The sequence below is a fragment of the Magallana gigas genome, chromosome 5 (genome assembly GCF_963853765.1).
Source record: "Magallana gigas chromosome 5, xbMagGiga1.1, whole genome shotgun sequence".
Taxonomy (NCBI): Eukaryota; Metazoa; Mollusca; class Bivalvia; order Ostreida; family Ostreidae; genus Magallana; species Magallana gigas.
Window position 1 is genome coordinate 8,244,088 of NC_088857.1, and position 19,274 is coordinate 8,263,361.

Here is a 19,274-nt window from a genome sequence, read left to right on the forward strand (position 1 = left end):
CATAGATACATAATGAAACGGATGTTCTGTAATTTAATACGAAATGTCAACGTATATATACATATAGTGCATATCTTTGCAATACCTAAACATAAATCAATTTCATGTACATTTTTATCGATCCTACATCAAAACTTATTTTGTAAATAAATGACGTGTATATTTATTGGTAAATGAATTGATAAAAAAAACCTAATTCTTTTGATGAGATTTCTAAAGTACAAAATATCACTTCAATACAAAGTGGCTTATACGAAGGATAAAGTACAAAAACCATAATTGGTGTTACGTAAGCACCGTAACCATCCATTGGTAGGATTGGCGTCCAAATGGCGTCATGAGGCCAATGAATGCTTGGCCAGCGTCCAGTGCGCGAGGTAAACATGTCAGAGTCTGACTTAATGTCTTTTCATCAAGTTTAAATACCTTTTGGTGTGAAATATTCAGCAGGTTATCGCAACAAATCAAGCGAGTGTACATGCCCCTTCATATCGTCCCCTCTTATTACAAAGTTTAGCGTTAGAATGAATGGTGTATTTGCATGATATACTGTCAGTCATATATCATAAAAGACATATTGTTAAACTCTCGCAAAGATCTCGGTTTTTACTCTTTTCAAGAGGGATTTTAAATAATTTACCTTGAACAGAGAACCTCAACAGAAATTTCGACGTCTTTTAAAGAACATTTAAAGTTAAACCTGGGAGAGAAAGTGGATCGTGAATTCTAATGATGCCACAATTATCCTCAGTATGTCTTGAAGTATATATAAATAATATAGAGTAAAAATACTGAGACTAAGACACTACTGTATATAAAATACTCATAGAACACGTGCAGCGCGTGATGGACCGTCGTGCGGAGACCGTCCTCTGTCTGTATGTCCTAGTCCTTGGACTTCTACGGGGATGCCAAGGAGCCGTAAGTTTGATTTGTTTGTTTGTTTGTATATAAGCTCGTTCATAGATATATTTATGTTTTCGGAAATGATCAATTTAATTTTTCTGTTTCCTTTTTATCGTTCAAAAATAACGTTGGTAACGAAGAAAGAGTACTTTCTTAATTAAAGTGGAAAAGTACTCACTTTCCTTAAGTTACCAGCTTCTTTAGAAAACAATATGACCATAAATCAATTTATATTAATTTTCTTTTTGGTAGAAATTGTATGGGGCATTGTCACTTGTATTTAAATATTTTATGTTTAACTCTTTTAATTTGTTGTTTTGCCGTCAGTTTGGGCGTGGACCTTATATATCCTCATTTAGAATAAAGCAAATGAGGCAGTATATTGCAACTTTTCTTAATGTTTCCTAAAACGTAATTTCTTTTATCAGATTCATAATCTAGATATTACATGAATACAACAATTTTGATGACTTTCAAAAGATTTTCTGCAAGGCAAAGTTTTATTACGTATAATTTTAATAAATGTCTTGATTTTCTACTTGATGTATAATTAAAAAGAACGTAACAATTATTCTAAAAAACCACAATGTATTCACATCTGAACCAACTGAACTTTTTCTGTTTCACTGAGTTGGTTTGTGTTTCCTTTCAAACATTTTTGGTAAGTTCTTTTTTCTTGATTTAAATAGCTAAATTGCCTTTCAACAAATCTCACCAAAGTTCTTGCATCAAATCATTCAATAAACAGTTCTTTATGTTTTTGTTTGTCCCCAACACTCCGAATGAACTTCGAGCCACAGTCACAGAATGGAATTACAAAGAAATGGCCGAAAGTAGCGAAACCAAAATAGAACAGATTCAATATGATAATTTACCTGCAAATAATTTCTAATAGACCTTTGATAATTTTAACAAAACCCTGTAGTATAAATATTCGGAACTGTTTATAAAAAATATTACATCAAGTTTGCCTAAAATGTATCGATAATTCCACTTAATCTCATTGTATTAATTCGTAGAAACTCTGTTAAAACGATGATGAACTTTTTTCTTCAGTAAAAGTACAAGACATACATTTAAAAAGAAATTATTCACAATCATATTAAATCGACCAGAGATGTGGGTATTGTGAATGGGAACCGAAAGAAATAAAAATCGTCTGAGCTGAAAATGCATAGTATTTAATGATAGTTAATAAACCATAAAATGTTGTCATTGGAGATAAAATACCAGTCTCTCTATTATACACAATCTAATATTCTTTATATGTATACCATACCAATATTTTGTTTATTGCTATTAAATGCATAATGACTTTTAGCTTTTATTGAATTCGTCGCACTACTTTATCATCAAAATTTATCATTCATTTATTTTTGTGGAGTTAGAACTTTTAACAGACAACTGACAAATTTGATTTTGTCGCAGTACATCATTACACAAAAAAAAACCGGCAATCGGTTTTTGGAACGCAGTTCGCAGTTCGCAATTGAACAGTGAACTGCGTTCTAGAACGCAGTTCGCAATTCAAAATTTAGAATTCATATTTGAGGCCCGAAATTTTCAGGGTTATCTACTAGTGGGTTCACCTACTAGTGGTATTTCACCACCACTGTGAAAATATGGTGATGCGGTTATCTATAGTTTTTGAGAATCGGGCTTATATGCAATTGAATAGTGAACTGCGTTCTAGAACGCAGTTCGCAATTCAAAATCTAGAATTCATATTTTGGACCCGAAATTTTCAGGGACATCTACTAGTGGTATTTCACTACCACTGTGTTCTAGAACGCAGTTCACTATTCAATTGCATATATAAGCCCGATTCTCAGAAACTATAGATAACTGCATTGATTTCGGGCCCCAAATATGAATTCTAAATTTTAAATTGCGAACTAGAACGCAGTTCACTATTCAATTGCGAAAAAAACAAAATCTCTAATACTAGAGAGGACCACTTCACCAAATTTTCACGGTGGCAGTGGTATACCACCAGTATATGCCCTTGAAAATTTCGAGCCCCAAATATGAATTTTAAATTTTGAATTGCGAACTGCGTTCTAGAACGCAGTTCACTATTCAATTGCATATTTGCCCGATTCTCTCAGACTATAGATAACTGCATCACCATATTTTCACAGTGGTGGTGAAATTCCACTAGTAGATGCCCCTGAAAATTTCGGGCCCCAAATATGAATTCTAAATTTTGAATTGCGAACTGCGTTCTTGAACGCAGTTCACTATTCAATTGCGAAAAAGTCAAAATCTCCAATACTAGAGAAGACCACTTCACCAAATTTTCACGGTGGCAGTGGTATACCACCAGTAAATGTCCTTGAAAATTTCGAGCCCCAAATATGAATTTTAAATTTTGAACTGCGAACTGCGTTTTCAATTGCATATAAGCCCAATTCTCAAAAACTATAGATAACTGCATCACCATATTTTCTCAGTGGTAGTGAAATACCACTAGTATATGCCCCTGAAAATTTCGAGCCCCAAATATGAAATCTAAATTTTGAATTGCGAACTGCGTTGTAGAAATTACTGACGGATAACTGACAAATAACGTTGTTAATGACTGACAGATAACTGACAAATAACGCTGTAAATGACTGACGGATAACTGATAAATACCGTTGTAAATGACTGACGGATAACTGATAAATAACGTTGTAAATGACTGACGGATAACTGATAGATAAAGCTGTTAATGACTGACGGATTACTGACAAATAACGTTGTTAATGACTGACGGATAACTGACAAATACCTTTGTTAATGACTGACGGATAACTGACAAATAATGTTGTTAATGACTGACGGATAACTGACAAATACCTTTGTTAATGACTGACGGATAACTGACAAATACCGTTGTAAATGACTGACGGATAACTGACAAATAACGTTGTTAATGACTGACGGATAACTGACAAATAACGTTGTTAATGACTGACGGATAACTGACAAATAACGCTGTTAATGACTGACGGATAACTGACAAATACCTTTGTTAATGACTGACGGATAACTGACAAATAACGTTGTTAATGACTGACGGATAACTGACAAATAATGTTGTCTAAGGTGTGCGTTTGCTACTGAGGAACCACCCAGTGAAAGCTGAATATATCACGCTAAGTGCAATTATACATTTGACATTGTGATTGTTGTTACAACGACCCATTTTTTATTCTGGCGATCATTTCACTTTGATGATATTCAATACAATTTAAATTGTATACCCCGATTTTACTTATCATAACTTGGCCTAGATACAAGTTGAGTTTAAACTAAATTGTTAATGTGTCATCCTTCCCTGGCATATCATAGATCATGTGGGTGACGGAGTTAGGTTCATAAGTTATGTTGTTATACTTTCATGTTAAATACTGAAATCTGATTGGTCAAGACGCAGTTAATAATATTTACTATTACCCTCAGCGTTAGCAACGCACTTGGCAACGGGTAACATTAAAAAATGTTACATGCACGAAAATTATGCGCGTACGGTTCGCTGTTGAATTCACGTTATTCCTATATAAAAGCAGTAAAATTTTCTTAAAAATTTTTAAAAAGACATTCAGTATAACAAAATAAATAGTGCCTGTTTGGGAGGATAACAGTTGAAATTGACACCCCTCGAAAACCATTGTCAACCTCCGCTTCGCGTCGGTTGACAATGGTTTTCTCGGGGTGTCAATTTCAACTGTTACCCTCCCAAACAGGCACTATTTATATAATAGCATCTGTGATAAACGTCGTATTCAGAGGGCTTATTTGAATAATAATAAAAATATTTTTGTAAATAATTTTATAAATTATAACGTTTCAGGTTATATTTAATGGCTGCTTATGTTAAAAACCGCAAAAAAATAATTTACAAAGAAACGCAGAATGTTTTCTTCTTATGATGGGGGAGTTTGGGTACTCGGGGATATAGATACATGTAAGGGTAAATATCAACTGAAACTTTAAATGAAGTTAACTGAGATAGCTTCATACGCCTTTGTGTTTTAAAAAAGGGGGACATTTTTTTAAACACGAGTTCTTCCCAGCATTATTAGCTATTTTTAGATCTGTTGCAAGTAATCTCTTATTAAACCTGCTCCCTTGAGTCGTTCACCGAATGAGTGGGTATAACATTTTGTCGTTATGTCCAAAATATATCTTATTAAAGGTGCTAGAAAGCATCACTGGGCAAAATTTAAATTTTGTAATTCCCCTGTGCATTTATAGAGTACTATAGAATCTTCAGTAATAATAAGGAAAGGAAAGCACTGGTCGGATTCTTACTGTCAGCGACTGTATTCTTTTCTCAATTCAAAGTATAGCACGAATGTGATAATACATCTGTAAAAGACATTCATGAAATACTAAAATAAGAGGTTAATTCTTTATTTGAGTCTCTATCACAAACAAAAATTTCACAAGATATCAGATCACCCAGTCTCAACATTACATCAATTAAATCAATATTTTTGAACTAAACATATTAGAGTGTAAAGTAAAGGATTTACGATGAGAAAATATGTAATTGTTCGTTTTCATAATTCAATTTGAATAGAATTATTTTTCTTGTTGTGATCTAGAGGAATACATCTATTCACAACTTTCGCTACCTTCACACAAAACATGAATTTTTAATCCAATTTTGTTATATTTGATTTGGATTTTTGACATGGAATAAATTGGGAATGCCATTGCTCCTGATTATGCAGTTACTGCTAAAATTTGCGAAGAATAAAAAAGATATAAAACGGATTCGTGTTAAAACTCGAATCGTTTTTTTAACGATGATTTTTAATATTTATGTCGATGGGGGCTGTCAAATATGCAGACCAAATAATTATGACAAAATTACTTCTCTTTGAAACGCGTCAACTTCCTTCAATTGAATCAATAAACATGCATTCAAAAATTACAACAAAGCAAGAATTCGTCCATCCCATCTTTTAGATAGAAAATTGCCTTTTGCGCCTTCAATATGATAGTGTATGTGTTTTCAAAGGTATAAAGAATATTCATTAATTTTTTTAGTTCATTATATATAAAGAACCCCTTGCAGACAGGAATTTGGATGAAAAGGAAAATTTTAAGAAACGTCCTACATAACGAGGACCTGTTAACATTTGAATATTAATATAATAGATCTTTTTTCAATCGAATTTAAATATTTGGTTGCAGGTAAAAAGTTGATTTATTGACAAACATCAAATTATAAAATTATTGTAGTGTAGTAATTTAATGTTCTGTGACTTGAAAAAATTATGTCAGTGCAGTCTTCAGATCAAATGAATACATATAACTCGAAGAAAATTGCTAGATGGGGTTGGAAGCATTTTGGTGCAATCTTCAGCATAATTGTGAAAATCTAACGAGAAGTAGAACTCTCCATTCCAAATTCTTTTCATCTCTTTCAACGTAATAGCGCTTACTTATTCGTCAATTGGTGGATTTAGAAAAACATTGTACACCCACGATATCTTTTAAATATATACAGCAAATTAAGTTTTGATAACTTTCTTTTTAAAGTGAAACGCTATTATTATACACTATTGTTAGGATATGTGACAGGCGTCATTGGATAATGTGCCACAAATTGAAGCAGAACCGATTAAGTTTAAACTCGTAAATAAATTTTACAATTTCATTAAACGTCTACACATGATTTACGAAGAATCTATTCTTACTCCTCTCAAAGATTGAAAATTTCAAGGATTAACGAACATTCACCATTTTCAATGCATTGGCAATAAGTCTCTATTTTTCAAGCTATCTTGATTCAAGCATGCTTATAGTTTGGACTGAATGTTTTGGCGTTACTAATGATAGTACTGTTTGAGGATTAAGTCTCCATTCAATCTGTTATACACTTGGTACAGGGTGACCGTTGATAAGTAGACTAGAAATTATAAATTCATAAAATAATTTTTGAAGGCCTAGTCACTCAAAGCGCCATAGAATTTTTCGAGCAATTAAAAGATGTTATTGATCGAAATTTGAATTCGAACGCAAGCACTGAATTTAGTTCATGTGTATACGGCATTTTACTCTAGTTCTGATTCGCGGAGGGCGGTGATATAGAACGATGTAGGAGGTTCACAATTGTAAAAATTGTACCGGCAAAATGTTTAAACAGCCCAAAAAAAAAAATCAGAGAAAGGATTTTACAAGTGCTCACTTAGTGATTATATAACCCACTCAGAGCTTAATTTTCAGATGGGTCTCAATTTTGGATTTTTATCTTTTTATTTTCTGAATGCTTAATTGAGATGAATGTCGGGCGGTCGGTACTTGGATGAGGTTTATTTCATAAGAAACGACACTCGAAAAATAATAGAAAGTGAATGGTTGAAAAATAATGAATTGTACGCACACAAAATAAGATTCCTGTATCATGCTCTATTCAATATCAGATCTTTAGTGATGTTAAATTTTCAAGTTGTCAAAACAAGCCTAATGAATGAAACTAGCTGCATCATAAATTTTCTACTCAATGTTAACCGACATTTTTTCTTATGTACACAATGTCTACTGACGTTTTTCATCTTACATAATTTTCTTCTGATGTTTTTTTTTTTACTATTTGCCCAACTTTACATACTTTTTCCTATCTACACAAAGTTATCTTGCGTTTTAAGTACATATAATTTACTGACGTTTATATGAATATACAATCTTTAATGTCGTGTTTTTATGTACACGATATGTGCTGACTTTTAAAAATAAATGTATGTTAACAATGTTTAAAGACGTTCAGTATATAAGCAAACTTTTTGATGGGGTTAGAAAATGTTTACTATGAATACAACGTGTACTGATTTTTTTTTATTTGCACAATGATTATACTGACATTGTTTTCTATTTATGCACTATTGGGGGACTTTTTCCACAATATATACTAACGATTTTTTTCTATTTATACAATGTATACTTAATTTCGGGTTTTTTTTAAACATTCAAGTACATATTATTCACTGACGTCATGCTCTTTTCTCTAGGCCCCACAGTTTGGGGGACTCCCGACGTCCGTCACGGTTGGTGAACAAGAGACGGCGGACCGGCTGATCTACACGCTGACGGTGACGGACGCCGACAACGACCCGTTCAACTGTGACATCTCTACCTCCACCCCAGCGGCAGCTCCATTCAGAGTTCTCAAAGACCCAGTCACCAACAGTAAGGCCATACAATCATACCTCCAAGTCAAAAATAGTTGTAATCAACAGTAAAAAAATTGTTTATTTTTTTCGTCTATTTTTGGTTAGATCTTTTTGTTTTTTGAATTGTATTATCGTCTTTTAGAATTCGGCGTCTACACTAACTCTCCGACGTTTAACTTCGGTACCGATCCCACGTACCAACTTACAGTGCAGTGTGACGACAACACGGGGAACAAACCAACAGCCGTGCTCTCAGTGGACATCCTTGACGGAGACAAAATCACCTTCACCAACATCCCGGGTAATTCACTGACCAACGCAAATTCTATATCTCCTCTCCCAACTCCAACATCTAATATGTCTTTATAATCAATGTTGTGTTATTCTAAACGATCTATTTGCCTTTTGTTTTAGCGACGACTACTCATGCAGCTTTGACAACGCTGGTAAATTCCGCCATATTTGACGTGGATGCTACAGATCTCCTCGGTCATACGCCGTTAACGTACACAATAACAAGTATTCCCGCCACAACGAGCTTTCAAATAGACGGAAGTGAGTAAAATTGTGTCCGTGTTTTAACATTTTTCATACAGGCACACACGCTGTGGCACAGCAAAGATTTTTCTATAAGTTACATGTACAATACATATAAAAAATGAATTAACATGGTGCCCCCCCCCCCACTTTATGAGATCATGTTAAAAAATAAGGGAATTGGCAGTGAAATTGATATTAAAGGTAAACATACCCCTTCCCCCCACCGATTAGGATTTTCAGTATTTGGGGAAGTAGCATATTTTAATTGCCTTTTATTTTTTGCTTTGTTTGTCAATATGTTTTGGTTTAGTCCCCCCCCCCCCCACACACACTTTAAAAAACGATGCTACGTGCCTGTCATAAAATCCTATCAATTTATGTATCCATAATTTTGTTTCAGCAACGGGCGCTATCACAACAGCTCGGGATCTAAAGTTCGAAACCAATTCGGCCATAGATCTGTACGTCACCGTGTCCGACGGCTCCATCGCCGTCACTGAAAAACTGAGGGTCCAGCTCACAGGTTAACATCAATATTCAATATGTAAACTATTATTTCAGCATAAGAAAAGGGAACTCAGCTCCATCCATCTAATTAAATCTGATCGCACTTCCATTTTTTTTCAGACCTTAATAACGTGCCCACGTTCACTAACCTGCCCGCAACAATCAGCCAGAATGAGGACACTGCTTCCGGCACGGTTCTATACACACTGACGTCATTTGACGCTGATGCAGGTGCGACGCTGTCGTATACCATGACAGTCAATCCACCCGCATATTCCGGATTATTTACGTTCGCAACAAACAGTAAGTTATATGTAGCGCGTGTTTCTTCCAGTTTTGTTTTATGCTTAATTCACACAAGAAAGTTTCATGAAGCATGCATTTATCTACATGATACATGAATATGTTTAAGGAATAAGGAATCATTCTTTTGAGTATTATGAGGTGATAATTTCGGTCGGGGCGTGGTCAAATCCAATAAAGCCCGAAGGGCTTTATGAAAGATTTGACCACGTTCCGACCGAAATTATCACCTCATAATATTCAAAGAAAGATTCCTTATTATTTATATTCATATTATTTCCTATTTGTTCACTTTAAAACAACATTATTTTAAAACCACTATGTTTTTATGTAGCACATGCTATGTATTACTACGCGGCGCAGCCAATACCATTTTTCGGCTAATATGCTATAAGACACGCCCATTTTGTGCCACTCATGTTTTATGAAGTTATTGGGTTTTAGGGTTCAAAATTGATTCGTAATGTTATCACAGACAAAGACAGTTGAACATGTAAATATATATTTTTATTTTTAAATTGAAACATGTTCATGTAATTGTAGCTTTCATGATACATGTACATTTCTAGCCCTGCAGCTGTCTCTGACGGCGGGCCAGACTTTTGACTACGAGACAAGGAGTTCCTTCACAGTTTCATTTACAGTCACGGATACCATGGCAACCACGGGGCCCATTGACCTCACGGTCAACATCAACAACATCAACGAGGCCTGTTATTTCGACAAAACGTATTACTACGTCACGCTCGCAGAAGCTACGGTTGGTGTTGAGACTTATTAATTTTGTTTTTTTCTTCTTCTTTTTGAGTTTTCGAACCTATCATATAAAGACAAAGAGAAATTTACAAACGCCATTATTGCAATGTAACAAACTCATTTTAACCCTAACCCTTACGCAACGCGCGATCCAAGGGAGTGACTTAAATAAGTTTTGGCAGGTACCAAAAAAAGTCATGCACCCATTCAGTGAAATAAGATGTTGATGTAATGATGAGGTTGATGATAATACAATAAACAATCGTCTTGCTTTATGGCAATTTTTTTATTTGACAGGCTGGCAGTGTGACGTACAATCCGAATTTCCTAGTTCGGGATTATGATGGGGCGGCGGCCTATACCTTGTCGTTTGCCGCGGGAAACAACAGCAACAGGTTAGTCCTTGGTGTAATATACAATTATTTAATTTTGGTTGTTACTCGCTTTCTAGTTTGCTAAAAAATTATTTTATATGCTATAAAGAATATTGCCTACGTCATAGTAAGACTAACGTCAGAAACCTATCAATCCGCCCCTGACGTTACGTTTGAATTTTGTACAATTTGACGTCATTTTAAAGGTCAAATGACCGTTTTTTATATACAATTAAGAAAAAAAATTACTTATAAGCTTCGCGGTTTATAAAGCGTAATCTGCCCCAAACCATTTTATAGCGTATAAAACAAATAAATATTGAATTCATTCCGTAAATAAATAATGGACCCATATGGATTACTGGTCTTGTTTTGCCTTTTCTAAAGCATGATTTTGATAAAGGAGTTCGGTGCCAATCGATAAAGGGTAGAAAACGGGACAGCCGTATACATACAATTTCTTTATCTGAGCGCCTTTAACGTTTAATTCATCTAATAGAATCACGAATTAAAATATATGTACAGTATGTCAATATACTATCAATATTAGGAGTAAATACGTTTAATAACGGTTTATCATTTAAGTGCGATCATCTGTTTATGATCAACGAGGCACACAAATGTAAGAGAGATTCATTGTTCGGACGTGTTATGAAATGGCAGAGTTATACTTCTGTGTTCACACTCGAATAGAAAGTAAAATTAACGTCTGAACGAAATCTTCCTTGCATGTGATTAAAGCTTTAAACCAAGGAGGTCCCGATATTGTGATATGTAGTTTATTACTATACATCGCCACATCAATGGTGCTCATTCCTGCAATCAGATATTGAACAGGACATGGTGTAATCTTAATTGAGATCGACCCCTCACTGACGACATAATTGGAAATGTTGTATAAGAGTGAGTTCGCTATTTACAGATACACGTTTACATTAACATTTATGTCGAGCAAATTATGATTGGATTTTATTGCTTTTATCAATTCTGAATAGAGTTGTCTAACCCCAAGACCGAAAGCGCAATAAATACTAATCGTGTTAAACACCCAAGTATTGTAAATAAGATCATTTGAATTCACCGGTGACAGTAATTTAATAGGACCAACCAACTACAAAAGAACCAAATCCTTTCCTTTGCATATTTCAACAATGCACTTATTTTTATATGTCAATACGTGCGCACCTCTAGTATCAGTTTACCAAAAGCGATTCAATTCAATCCCAAACATTACTCCATGTGTAATATACTTTTATTTGTCAATTTCCGCGTGCATCTATAACGATTTTGAATGTTTTAGATTTTCCATTGACGCCAACAGCGGCATCATCTCTTTCGCCGTGGACTACAACATTGATAACGGCGCCATGCCGTCGTCCGTCATCCTAACGGTGGTGTGCACGGACACCACCAGCAAGACCGGAACCTCCAAGGTGGAGGTCACAATCACGGTACGCAACTCTATAGGTACAATGTAGAATAACAGAATCATTGAAAATAGTGATCAATCATTTGCACCCAATGAATTCGAATCCTTCCTCGATTTAGAAAAAAAGAGTTACATGTATACAAATCGGCCATATTAGTTAGTAGTTTTGATTTATTTTTAATTACCTTTTTTATGCCGGATTATAGGATGTTAATGACAACGCCCCGTCGTTCGCCCAGTCCACCTACAGTATCACCGTGGACCAGTACGACGCGCCGGGCTCACTGATGGGGACTATATCACCCACAGACGCCGACTCAGGGGTCAACGGCGAGTTCTCGTGCTCCGGAAGTTCGACAGCGTCATCAGCTACGACTTACTACTCAATAGGAGCCGACTGTGGTCAGTTTTTAATACGGCTAAACAATAAAGTCAACAAAATAAGACTTAATTCGCACTGTTGGTGACTTATGGTAAATACAACTCATTTTATTTGAATAAATTTGAATATATATCATCAATTCCTATTTATGTGACTTTTTCTAATTGCGTCACGCTCAATTTGGACCGCTGTCTTTAACGTGACGCTGTATGAAAGAACACACAAAAAAGGAATGATGATAAAATTAATCTTACGTCAACAATGACTTAAATTTTTTTTAGGAGTTTATCTGTTATCCTCCCCATCTGGGAACTTGGATTACGGCACGATTTCGAGATTTACAATCACGGCGGTAGACAAGGGTTCCCCGTCCCTGACCGGAACCACCTACGTAGACATTATCTACAAAGAGGCCACCACCACAACAACCACAACTACTGCAGCACCCTCTACCTACAACTTCTGGGATGACAGCGGCGCTGTGGCGGCTTTCTCTATCGCCATGGTTCTAGGTGACTGCCATTAAGATTTCGTGAAAACAAAATCAACTCCACGGACTGTTTTCATTGTAAGATGAGGGTAATAACGAAAATGACGACACTTTTTTTTTCTTCAGGAACCATTTTACTCGCTGCACTTCTATACTACTTGTTGAGATGTTGCTTTACGGGAATGTGCTGCGGTCCGGAACCATGTGACTTCATGGAATGTTGCAGAAGCTACGAGAGACCACGGTAAATTTACCGCAACATTTTGCTAATCATACAAAATATAAACTAACTATGAAACACTTGTGTCGTGTAAACGGCTTTAGATAATTTGATTGAATAACAGTAGTTTGAGAAAATTAATAGATCATAATGCTGAGTTATGTTAAGGGTTAATATTTTTCTTCCTCCTGATTTCAGTCGTCTTCAGAGACGCTTGGTTACCCCTGAAAAGTAAGCAATTTAGTCGTTGAATATTCTTATTGTTCTACTGAGATTTTAATTTTAAAATGACATGATTGATACTTGTCCAAGAATATATAATACCTTATCAAATGATATCCTTGTAGATCAAAACGACCAAGAAGGGACGATTTCGATTACTGGAGAGAAGGTAACTGAAACTATATTATAAGCAGACAATGTGCTTGTTTTAATAATTTATTTTTTGCAACTGTTACTTGAAAAAAAAAATCCGATTAGCTTGATAAATCTCGGAGCAGTTAAAGCCCGATAGAGTAGTGGTCTGCAAAGATAAGACGTTGAAGGTCCGAGCAACCTTCAGTAGCACCCATCTAGTGTTGCATTTGTTGCTTCCGGTTGCTGACTTCCAACCTCTTATCTTTTGCAGATGATTTCAAAGACAACAATCAGTATATGTGAAGACACGGAACCGACCAAAACAGACACGTTGCTCAATCAATGTTACAGTTCTGTTCAATATTTTATTTGTTTTGTTGATAATTTGTATTGTTACTCTTGAAATAGTTTACAATAAACATCGATTTTAGGAATTGTGCGTTGTTTCAGTTCTTTTAAAGTATTCTTTAAAATAGTAACTGGGATTTAATTAGAAGCATGACAGTTGAAACTGCAAGCTTCAATTATTATATATTAAATTAATAATCAATGCCGGGTGTAAATAAAGGCATTTTATTTATTTATTTTTTGGCCGATGTCGGAAAGAAAAGATCATATCATGCATCCTGCAAATAAAATCTTGCATATTGGATATATACCGCGATGGGTTTTTTTTTCACTAATGCGATGTAAATATAAAGGCTGTGTTTATTCAAATAATTATAAACAGACACACCCTCACACCTTTTTTCAGACAGTGACTATGGCTCATTGGACAAGCATGAACCTCCTTCCAGGAGACCATCACCCGCGTAAGTTTATCAAGATATTCACGTATGCACATGTTTACTGTGGACTTCACTATCTTTGCATAATTTACGAGTAATGTCAATGATTTTATCTCTGATTTCGACAGGCGTGTTCACGGCCCACGTGAGTACAAAGATTTACCGAATGGCAACAGGCTGACCCCGACAGACATCGAGTTCCAGCCCCGGAGGCTAGTGTCGCGCCCAATGGCGCTATCGTATTATTGATCGGGATCGATCTTCACACCATTTTTGAAGATGCTTTAACATTTGTTCATGACTGTATTTCATTCACTAGAGCATTGACATTTTTCGTACTGTTATTTATATTCAATTTACATAGTATACATATTTTTGTATTGTTTACAACTGTTTGTTGTTGAAATAAAAAAATCTATCAACTTCAGGTTAAATATACTTATCAGAATTAATTGTTGGTGATTCAAATTTTCAACTTGATTCAAATACACATCAGTCATTTTCCCGAAAATTCGGTTTAAATTAAACATATTTTTTGAAATCGCTAGCCAAATTTAATGCAGTTAACTTTTGAAATGCAAAATGCGTTCCAAAAACCAATTACCCTTTTCTTATCCTCTCTTGTATAAAATTGCTTATACTTTTATTCCATTGTTTTTCCAGGAAATATAGAGCACGTGCTTCTATTCAAATTTAATCAAACAAAGAAAAGTTTACTCTGTTTCTCCAATTAAATGAATATTTTGTTCATTTCAATTAGATAACATCGATTGCAAAAGAGCAAATGACAACTGGCACATATGTATCTGAAATACATTCAAAAAGTATGATTTAAAATTTTCTTTATTTATATAATTATACATGTTTATTCTAAAAAAAATTATAACTAAAATTAGATTTTTTCAGTTTACGCGTTTCGAGTGTTAAATTATAGCACATATAGTATTATAGCAAATTATAACACAATTTTCTAGTTCAGTTTGTCTCCGTGAAATAATCACAGAATCAGAAGCCGTCCATAGAGTCATGCACGTGATCGTCCTTGACAACACAGTATTTCTTGGCCAAGTTGTCCACAAGTTTCCTCAAACCACTGCAACACAGAGTAAAGTTTGAAATTGATTAACGAAAAAATGACTTTTCATACATGAAGCCCCCCCCCCCCCCCCCCCCCCCCCCCTCGAAATTTTCATAATCTTTTATGTTCAAATCAATATGAGCTGCAATTTCATGTTGGAAAAATTATTGTTAAATTATTATTTACCACTGAAATGACAAATGGATTATGGTTTGTAAATTTCTATTACTGTGAAAAAGTTATTGAGGCCCTGGTTGGAGCAAAATTACATTATTGTCATTATTATCACCCTGTGCAAAAATTGGTTTCTTATACATTCCTTAGATGAGACATATATAATTCATTTTAATCTTATTTATTATAAAGGTTTAAGTTACATGCATAACTGTCTTAAATGGAGGTTTTAACAGCAAAATAAAATAATAAATAACATTGCTTTCAAAAAATTATGAAAAAAATCGACTTACTAATATTCCTGACTACACGAGAAATGACTGAGGTCCACTGCTGGTATCACGTGATCTCGTTTGTTAATCATGACCAGCCTCCGGAGCTCTCTTAAAACATTTTCGTACTGGCTGCTGATTAAAAACATTAATGATATAATTAAAGAGTCAAAATAATTCTTATCATATTTGTTATCTTACAGGTGCATTATCGACATATATTCAGATTTTAAAAAAAAGAAAGAGAAGAAAAGAAAACAAAAACAAAACCAACAACCCCCCTCCCCAAAGTAACAAAATCGGTAAAATGAAATACTTTAGTGTAGCTGCATAACTGAATCTCTACGGAAAATTCGGGTTGACGACCTTATATCCGTCAACCCGAATTTCCAGTAGAACTACAGTTCTGCATGCAGCTACTTTAGTGCAGTAATAAACTTTAGCGCAGTAATGATCTTACCTTTTCTGGGGACGGATATCAGCATTCTCCTGCTGCCGTTTGGATGCCTCCTGACTTTGTAAGTCTGAAGTGTCTAGGGTTGGAACGGATCCAGTGGAATCCGTCATCTGTCTTTTATTGACGCCGTCCAACTCTTTAAACTGGTCTATTAGTCTCTGTAGAGAATCGCCATCTTCAGAACACACACAATTCCCTGGGGGAAACCATTGTAGAAAAATTAGAATTTCATCTTTAAGATTAATAATGACCACAACACTAAGATTTGGAGAAAAAAAACTACGTTCAATAGATATATAAAAGGAAATGATGTAAAAGCTGTTTTGGGAGAAAATATTTACAATTCCAAAAAAATATACCTGCAAACAATATACATAAAACCATATATATAGAAGTTTTCATTGTCGTCAGTGTATGTACGCTGTGTTCATTGAGAAGTGCTTTTATAGGGGGAAACTGCGCAGAATTGAACACCAGATACCAAAATACCCCGTGGGTACTTCATATCTGATCAGAATTATACATCACCTGCAGGAGAGCTCATAAAGTTGTTGCATTTGCATACCATTGTTCATTCTTATCAGTATTTGTGGTATTAGCTAATCTCTTTGTCTCGATTTTTAGGTATTTTTTTGTTTTTTGTTTATGTTTTGTTTTGGGTTTTTTTTTGGGGGGGGGGGGGTGTTTTGGGTTTGTTTGTTTATTTTTTTTTGGGGGGGGGGGGGTGGAGGTTGTTGTATTTTCAAACTAAGTTAGATAACTAATAAATTGTTCCAAAAAAGTTTTTTGATATTCTAAATCGTTCAGGCATCATATATTTTCGGAGGTGGTCTAACATTGAATGTTATTATTCCTAATGCAAAGTGCATCATCCTCATTAAATCAATTACTGCTGGGGCTGGGGGGGGGGGGGGGTAGCACCAACAAATATTATTTCCACAACCCGTGTTCAAATTATTGGATTCTTCTATATTTGAGATGAGTTCTTTGATGTTAAGGACAGGACACGCGCAAAGTGTGCTTTGAAGATAAATATATTTTTTTCATGAATGACATACATAATCGTTTTTTCACCAACTTTTACTAATGATTGAACATAATTTCAGTTTCGAAAACATGCAGAACCATAGTCGGTAGGCCTATGCTATGAATGTTGCTCAAAAGAAAAAAAATAAGTCTATGCGGGCAAGATTCAATCAAAGGTAGATATTTCAAAAAAATCATTGTCGGGTTCTTATATTCAATTGTGAATTAAATGCATTTTTGAATATTGCTTTTCTTCATTTCTAATTAATAATTTTCGTTATGATTAATAAATTTCGCTGTCTCCTATGTAATTTTAATTAAAATTAATGCCTTGATGCATTCATGCACTGCAATTCTTGTTTCAATGATATATGGTCGGCTCTCCTACGTGATCATAGAAGTATACCTGAATCAATCCTGCTTTTTCTTTATATATATCTTTTTGTTTTTATATATACATAAATTTCATGTCTAATACAACATACACAAATAAATAAAATTGAACCTGAAAGGCACAGGCACCTGGCGTTATATACATTTATATTTTGTCGTATTAAATAATTATATGGAATATGGTCATTATTGTTAATGAATTATTTCAATCTCGTCGTACATGTAGTTTACTGATTTATCGTAAGAGGGTTTAAAGCGTTTTCCGTTTGTTGATCTGTGCATACTACACCCCTGCGAATGTTATTGTCATTTAAATTTTAGACCACGTGGTTTTATTTGACCCTTTCAGTTTCGCAGTAAAAATCGTGCCTCGTGTTTATAGTCTAGTTCATAGAATCTATAGGTATTATAGTAGTCAAATATTAAATTTAGAGGTTTATTGATTTTAAACTTTATCTTTATTAATTGGTGAATAAAATGTGTTCTAGAAATAAATGTGACAATACAAAAAATAGTTTTTGTCAGCTGTTGCAACAATTAACATGCTAAGTAGAGATCCCCCCCTGAGGATTAATTTTCGATCCGCGCCTGACCTAGTAATAGCATCAATTGTGAAACAGACTATATAATTTCATGCAGAATGTTCCTTGAAAATGACTCGATATACTAAGTTTTTATGCAAACAGACATCCATTATTTTTTTTAAAACATGGTATTGCACACCACAAGCATCAAACATGGATATGATTTTATTAAGCCACGCAATGTTTATATTTTCAACCACTCAACACGTGGTTGAACACTAACGATAACTCTGTTCTGAATATTATCGTTTAATAAAAAAAAACCGCTAAATGGTGAAATAAGACGAACTTATTAAAAGAATTTCATGTTTTAACATAAACCAAAGTAGGATACGATATGAAAACCGACCAGTACTTACGTATTTTGAGAATATAATCCGAACACTTATACTTCCGCTCGAAATTTCACAGGAACTGAACAAATCTCGGTGAAGTCTCGTGAACTTTCATTCGAGCACCTCTGGATTTATTACATACTTAGCAACGATAACGAAAACATTCCGAACACATTCGCAGGGGTGTACTATGGATACCTCATTTGTGAAGGTTTCTCTTTTTATACGTCTTTAGAGCCCACGAACGTGCAAGGAAAGATAATTCATTAAATACACACACCTACTAGATTCAAGATTACTCTCTTTAAAAAGTTTTACAAGAAATTTCACAATTTCAGATGTTTCTAGCAAAAAGCCAATCGCAGTTGCAGAGAATACTAATTTCTGAGTTGCAAGCAGATACAATTTATAAAGAAAACAATAATCATGTTCGTTTCATTCGGGGTTTTTTTAACAGAGACGCTTAACATTCCTTTTTGATTAATAACCTGTTGTCGTAAAAATCAACTGAACATACAGATGATACAAAAAGGGGTTGTAATTAAAATTCTAAATAAGCATGGTTCAATCCTTTCACGATTCTGTTTCTTTTTTTAATTTCATATTTAACCGGAATCGCGAAAGGATGAAGCAAGATTTAAAGAAGATGAGTGAATAAGGCGTGTAAAATGCACATATGAGGAATGATTAGATACTGCAAAATTAAAATATCATTTAATCTGCTACTTGTTTTT

General features: G+C 34.5%; 2 protein-coding genes across 4 annotated transcripts; one reads left to right on the plus strand and one right to left on the minus strand.

Moving 5' to 3' along the window:
- The first annotated feature begins 673 nt into the window (after window positions 1-673).
- Window positions 674-14,648, plus strand: LOC105319127 (protocadherin Fat 1). 2 transcript variants are annotated; one of them, XM_066084793.1, is made up of 16 exons: window positions 674-921; window positions 7,914-8,091; window positions 8,218-8,376; window positions 8,490-8,630; window positions 9,016-9,138; window positions 9,243-9,425; window positions 9,995-10,185; window positions 10,479-10,576; window positions 11,856-12,006; window positions 12,191-12,386; window positions 12,648-12,878; window positions 12,983-13,100; window positions 13,275-13,307; window positions 13,424-13,467; window positions 14,188-14,245; window positions 14,350-14,648. In XM_066084793.1, exons 1-16 carry the CDS (start codon window positions 847-849, stop codon window positions 14,468-14,470), a joined length of 2,100 nt encoding a protein of 699 aa, XP_065940865.1. In that variant the 5' UTR covers window positions 674-846; the 3' UTR covers window positions 14,471-14,648. The 2 variants fall into 2 exon arrangements, with proteins under 2 accessions (XP_065940865.1, XP_011414836.3); XM_011416534.4 differs by lacking the exons at window positions 14,188-14,245; window positions 14,350-14,648 and adding an exon at window positions 13,705-13,867.
- Window positions 14,649-15,047: 399 nt separating this feature from the next.
- Window positions 15,048-16,661, minus strand: LOC117692889 (uncharacterized). Of its 2 annotated transcripts, none has more exons than XM_034482276.2 (4): window positions 16,562-16,661; window positions 16,206-16,398; window positions 15,767-15,880; window positions 15,048-15,314 (listed from the first exon to the last, which is right to left on the minus strand). In XM_034482276.2, exons 1-4 carry the CDS (start codon window positions 16,602-16,604, stop codon window positions 15,227-15,229), a joined length of 438 nt encoding a protein of 145 aa, XP_034338167.2. In that variant the 5' UTR covers window positions 16,605-16,661; the 3' UTR covers window positions 15,048-15,226. The 2 variants fall into 2 exon arrangements, with proteins under 2 accessions (XP_034338167.2, XP_034338174.2); XM_034482283.2 differs by having other exon boundaries at window positions 15,081-15,314; window positions 15,767-15,877.
- Window positions 16,662-19,274: the final 2,613 nt, after the last annotated feature.

Excerpts from the sequence above, each read along its gene's own strand:
- LOC117692889 (XM_034482276.2), bottom strand. The coding sequence starts at position 16,604 with ATGAAAACTTCTATATATATGGTTTTATGTATATTGTTTGCAG. Across the intron at positions 15,881-16,205 it reads GATATCCGTCCCCAGAAAAG|CAGCCAGTACGAAAATGTTT; the intron begins GTAAGATCATTA and ends GTTTTTAATCAG. Across the intron at positions 15,315-15,766 it reads TCGTGTAGTCAGGAATATTA|TGGTTTGAGGAAACTTGTGG; the intron begins GTAAGTCGATTT and ends TCTGTGTTGCAG.
- LOC105319127 (XM_066084793.1), top strand. The coding sequence starts at position 847 with ATGGACCGTCGTGCGGAGACCGTCCTCTGTCTGTATGTCCTAGTCCTT. Across the intron at positions 922-7,913 it reads TACGGGGATGCCAAGGAGCC|GCCCCACAGTTTGGGGGACT; the intron begins GTAAGTTTGATT and ends TCTTTTCTCTAG. Across the intron at positions 14,246-14,349 it reads TCCAGGAGACCATCACCCGC|GCGTGTTCACGGCCCACGTG; the intron begins GTAAGTTTATCA and ends TGATTTCGACAG.